The sequence below is a fragment of the Alligator sinensis genome, unplaced genomic scaffold, assembly GCF_000455745.1.
Source record: "Alligator sinensis unplaced genomic scaffold, ASM45574v1 scaffold587_1, whole genome shotgun sequence".
Classification (NCBI taxonomy): domain Eukaryota; kingdom Metazoa; phylum Chordata; order Crocodylia; family Alligatoridae; genus Alligator; species Alligator sinensis.
This window is the reverse complement of record NW_005843366.1, coordinates 48,757-54,756: the sequence shown is the minus strand read 5'-3', so window position 1 is coordinate 54,756 and position 6,000 is coordinate 48,757. Positions and strand designations below refer to the sequence as shown.

The following is a 6,000-nucleotide window of genomic DNA, read 5'->3' as shown; positions in this document are numbered from 1 at the left end:
CTAGGGAGTGCATCACTAGTGCTTTCAGTATATTGATTCCTAGTGCCTTGCTTTAGCAGCAAAGCTGCATTTTTCATTGCAGGGAGTTAGGAGCATGAGCAACTTCCACTGAACATCAGGGGGTTTGGATACCTGAAGCGTCTTTCAGAAACCCAGACTTGATGAAGCCTGACCTGTTTAAAACACCAGGAAGCAGTCCTTAATGTTAAATCCATGTACAATATCAGAAATTCAGAGTAAAAAGGCAGGATCTAGAGTTGTTTTTCAAATAGCTGGGGACTAATGGAGAACATAGCATCTGCTTCTATAACTGATCCTATAGAGCCGGCATCAAAGCTTTCAGTGGGTAACATTCACTCCTATACAGGCAGCCAGCACAAGGTCTTTGGATGCCTTTAATCTCTAGGTATGAGTCACTGAATGGGGTAGGAAGGCCTCCAACCCTTGGATTTATTTTTATTATTATTAGATGATAACTTTTTTTTCACCAAAAGGGATTAACCCCTTATATGTTTCATAATAATGTGGTTATATTTTTCACTGAACTCACGTTACATTGATCTTTCCTTAGAAACCACAGTGCAGACAGCGTTTTTAAATGTAGCACGTTGCACTAAGATGATTAAATCCACATTTAAGCCTCTGCTGAGTAAAAGGACTTGATTTTCACGGATGCTGAGAGACCTACAAGTCCCCCTGACTCTGGTGGATTTGCTCAGGTTGTATATTAGTGTGAGTGAGGTTGAAATCAGACCCTTTGTATGTAACGTAAGAGTAAGCTGGCAGATCTGGCAGGATATGGCCAAAAACTGCTTGACACCTAGGGTACTCTGATGCAGTGGTCTGAATAATAATATCCCACAGCTCCTTGTATTCTGGTGGATCCAGACTAGTCCTGCAGTCCCTACACATGTGAACCAATCCAATGAGGTCAGTGGAACTGTCAACATAGGGAAAAGGCTGCAGAACAGACTGCAAACTGGAGGGGGGGACATGTTGGGCAAAGATCCTCCTCCCTGCAACTGTTGCCTGAAAAGTGCCATGGGATATTAGTGTCCCTTCAGTGGAGGCCAGTGACTCATCCTGTACCCCTACCCCAGCTCCCCATAGTAAACTGCATGACACTCAGTTCATGTACTTCACCTGAGTTCACTTTATTTTGATCATCACATTAAAAACACAGTGAGAAAACAGATGACTTTTCACTCATTCCATTTATTTATGAATTTTTCATACTTGACACATGATAAGAGCAGGAAACAGTGTTAGGCTGTAGGGCGAGAGGAGGCAGGGTGGCCCAGTTATATGGTATAATTAGCAAGGGGCGAGGAAGGACGGGAGGTCATGAAGATCTCCATCATCATATACTGGGATGGAAACAAATGGAAAAGAAGGATAGTTTCATAAAGAAAGCATAAGAAAGGCTGCCAGAAGGAAGCAGGGACCCTCCCCTGCTGCCCTCCTACTGCGTACACTCGGTCCTCTTGAAACTCTTCGTAAGAGGTTCCTTCAAGGTTTTGTGTGTCACCTCACAGGTGTAGACGTTGTGAGAGTTGTACTCGGATGCCGGGATCGTCAGGGTGCTGCTCTTGCTGTACGTGTTGTCAGCGGCATCCTGTTGCACCGTGCTGGTGAGGACACCGGTGCTAGTGGAGGTGCCGTCCACCTTCCAGCTCATGCCCGCATCACTTGGATAGAAGCCAGAGACCAGGCACACCACGGTGGCTCTTCCCCCTTTAAGCTGCTCAGCCGACGGGGGAAAGATGGATACCTTAGGTGAAGCATCTTCTCTGCCTGTAGAAAAGGGAAGTACATAGCGTGGTGTTAGTGATGACAGCCCATGCATGAATAGACCATAATGCTGTGCCTGCCACACTTCAGACACATGAGGTCAAATCCTTCTTGCTCTGTTTATAGGATTAGTTCCTTGATGAGTCACTGAGACCAGACAGATGCAGTCCATCAACTAATTCACCTTCAAAATACCCCTATTTATTTCCATTTTCGATAAGGGGAGACAAGGGCACAAAAAGATGAAGAGACCTGCCCAAAGACGGAGCAAGTCAATGGCAGATCCCACAAGAGGCTACAGAGGGAGTCGCCCTCTGTAGACCACCCAAAAATCAATGCAGACCACCCAATATATCAATTTAGACCACCCAATATATCATTTCTGTTGTAGATAAATACAGGACCAGAGCCTCAGGCAGTATAAATCACCCTAGCTTCCCAGCCTGCATCATGTTATATGGCTGAGGATCTGCCCCATAATATCCAGTGCCATAATATCCACTGTGATTTTATTGGCACTGCATGAGAGGAAGTTAATGAACCTAGTCCTGATAAAAGGTACCAGCTCGCTCATCTTTAAGGGTCCTGCAATGCCTGGAAGGGGCGCCACTGAGAGATGCCAGCAGGAAACCCCTGGATGCTGGCGTTTCATTTATACATGGACAAGAAACAGTTCAGAAAGCAACGCCAGTGCACGTCCCCCCATCTCCCCCCAAGCAGTTTCTCTGTTCTGAGCTAGAGGATGCCTTTAGGAAGGAAAGACAGTACTTCAAATTCAACTGCCAGTCACTCTCCTGAGACTGCCAGACGGGTGCTAACGGATGCCATGCACATTGCAACACAAATGCCCCTTTCCACTGAGCGCTTCATTGAACTCTAGTGACCAAAGAGTGACATCTTGGCCCGTTGAAGTCAATATGAGTTTTGCCATTGACATCACTGGGACAGGATTTCACTCCAGACGTGCTGCCTGCCCCCTGAGCTGTGCTATTCCTTAAAGTCTCTTTCCAGGGGTGCTGAGCACACTTCCCTCCAACTGAAGTCAATTGGAGAGGCAAGCGCTTGGTGCTTTTAAAATTAGAGACCAGTCCTCCTCCCTCCTCACCAGTGGGATTCAGTGATATTGGCTGTTACTCCCAAACTATGCTGGGGGAAGGAAGGGGAGAATCAGGTTCAGACCCTTAGTGTTTTATTAACATTTCTCCTACTGAAGCACTCATATTAAGACATAAAACCTGTTATTTAAAAATAGCAAAATGAAGCAGTCTGCAATCAGGGACAGATGTCAACTGAGGAGGTGGTAACACTTAGTCTAGCTGCTTCGAGTATTGTTGTACCTCACTTTATGCCACGTAATCACTCCATGAGCCAAATTGTGATCTTGGGACAATGATGTCCCTGGGAAGAAATCTAGCTGAGTGCACCCATAGCAAGACTCTTGGGGAGTAAGGACCTGGCCCTGAAGACCTTATCCAGACAAGACCCCCACTGATTTTGGAGGCAGTTTTGCCTGAACAAATCTTGCAAGTTTGGGTCCTAACTCAGTAAAGAGCTGAAGAAAGGAATAGAGAGATCACATCTTCGAAAACTGGAATAAAACTATTTTAGTTCCCTAAGTTCATTCATCCTCCTACTCTTCTGCTCTACAGTCTAATTGTAGTTGGGTCGAAGTGCTACATTCTCACAGAATCAGCATTCAGATTTTTTTAAGTGTCTTATGCTACCAGAAATAAAACTTTTTACATACAAAATATGCATGACCCCTAATTTAGCAAATACACTACCTTTTTATAGCTTGTAGACCTAATTTCTTCCTTTAACCAATGCCAAATTAATATAACTTCACAAACGTCAGAGGTAAAGTGGGGCGACTGACACCAGTCAAAGAGGAGAATCACATTCTCTCTCTATATTTATACACTATATAAAATAGGCAATCACATCTATATGACATATGAAGCTAAAACAGATTTGCCAACATTTTCTGATAAAAATAATATATGGACTAAAAGGCATTTACAAATATTTGGAAGCAGTCATTTTAAAAGAAAAAAAATCATTTTGGATGATCACCTACAACAGTATTATCAAAGTAACAAGAGAACAGTTTTTTCTTAATGTTCGCCAGAACAGCTCAAAATAAGTACAGCTTTAATTGTAATTAAAACCGCAAAAGTCTTGCCTAAGATAACCAATAAAGTAAAAGTTTTAAATATATGAGCCCATCACATTTTTCTATTAGCAGAATTTTTAGGGCAGATATCAGATTTCTCCTGTGACAAAATGCAATGAAATATATTGCATTTCCAATCTACTCTGTTTTGCTGTTAAATGAAGACGATTCAGCCAGACTCTGCCATACTTTAACTGCCGAGTAGCTTACATTTTCCTCCTGATAGCCTGCTTGTGATGATGTTTTACAATTAACTTAGTTTATTACAGGAAAATTAGTATTTTAAAATGAATGCTTGTCTGTTCATTAGGGAGGGTTTTAGTATTTTGCTTTTCTTAAACTTGATATTTGACAGCTTCTACCTCATCTGATCTACTTTATCAATCGAGTTCTGTCTTGCCTGTTAAATTCGTTTTTAGTATGCTAATCACTTTGGCATCTCGGCACTCCACTTACATTATTTTAAAAGCAATTTCTAATTTCCCTTAATGGGATGTACTATTAAAATGCTGAAATAAACACAAATAATCCTGTATGGACTGATCCTATTCTTGTGAACTCATTGGAAGAATTTCCATTGACTTGATTTGGTGCTAGATCAAGACCTAGTTAATAATGTTGGTTTTTCTTTCACTGAAAATGTACACACTAGAGGCAAGAACTGAATTGTTACTAATAGTGTCAGCATCCTCAGATGAAGACCCAGGATTGACACACTCACTATCCAACAACTCAGGCATCATATTCTCATTTTTTAATAAAATTACCCTTTTCTACAAACATTTCCAGTTAGCTGTTTTTCTCATAATTAAAGGTTAGAGTTTTACTGCTAGTTATTGGAAGTGGGGCAGGTGGGCAAAGAAAGGGACAAAGGGAAGAACAGCATTTTTCTATATCTGTGCATTAAATTAGATAAAATCAAAGCGAGAGAGGATTTATCGCAAATAAAAAGCACTTACGTTTTATCTCCAACTTGGTCCCTTTGCCGAAAGTGAGCCACAGTGACTAACTATGACCTTCCTCTTTAACAGAAACCTTTTTACTGTATAACTACAGGAGAGCTCAAACATATTGTATGTCAAATATAATAGTTTAATCCAAATTCTCGCAAGAGAAGTGGCGGTATTTTCCACGTCTGAAGGTGGATATACTTTGTACAAACTTACACTGTCTGCCATCCTGCCAGCGCTCCTATTTCATTCAGTCCTGACACACAAAATAATTTTGGAAATGGACAAATTTGATAGAGAGAAGCTGAAGAGAGTTAAAAAATGCACTTACGTTTTATCTCCAGCTTGGTCCCCGTGCCAAAAGTGATCCACAGTGGTTGCCTATGAACTTTCTCTCATTCAGAAACCTTTCTGTTGTACAACTAAGGGATCCCTCAGGTATCATTTATATAATATGTAATAGTTTAATCCAAATTCTATAGTGGTCAGTGGAGGTAGTTGTCCACCTCTGAGGACAGATATATTCCTTATGTATCTACATTGCCTGCCATCCTCTCAGTGCTCTCATTTCAAGAAGTACCACCTCACAAAGAAGTCATGGAAATGGACAAATTTGATAGAGAGAAGCTGAAGAGAGTTTAAAAATGCACTTACGTTTTATCTCCACCTTGGTCCCCCCGCCGAAAGTGAACCACAGTGGTTGCCTATGAACTTCCTCTCATACAGAAACCTATTTTCTGTGCAACTAAATGAGCCCCCTTGGATAGGTAGATTAATTTGCCTCAAATGTAGCAATTTAGCTTTACAAATTTTGCCTGAGGAGGTGACAATATTTTCTGTCCTTGAAGATTGATTTATATTACACATTTCACTTTCCTTACCCTTCTCCTCTCCAGTAATTCTTTTGTTTTCATTCCACCAATTACACCAAAACACCCAAAACTCACAAAAATGGACAAATGCGACAAGCAAGTATGAAGAGCAGGGAAGAAAGGTACTTACGTTTGATTTCTACTCGGGTCCCCTTGCCGAAAGTGTACCACAGTGGTTGCCTATGAACTTCCTCTCATTCAAAAACTTATTTAC

General features: G+C 41.5%; 1 gene segment (V, D, J or C); it reads right to left on the bottom strand.

Moving 5' to 3' along the window:
* Positions 1–1,129: 1,129 nt before the first annotated feature.
* LOC102370695 overlaps positions 1,130–6,000 on the bottom strand; it is a gene marked incomplete at its 5' end in the record, with an annotated part of 48,791 nt that continues 43,920 nt past the window's right edge. Inside the window, 1 exon segment of the C gene segment in view lies at positions 1,130–1,794. Coding sequence covers positions 1,463–1,794 — 332 coding nt within the window.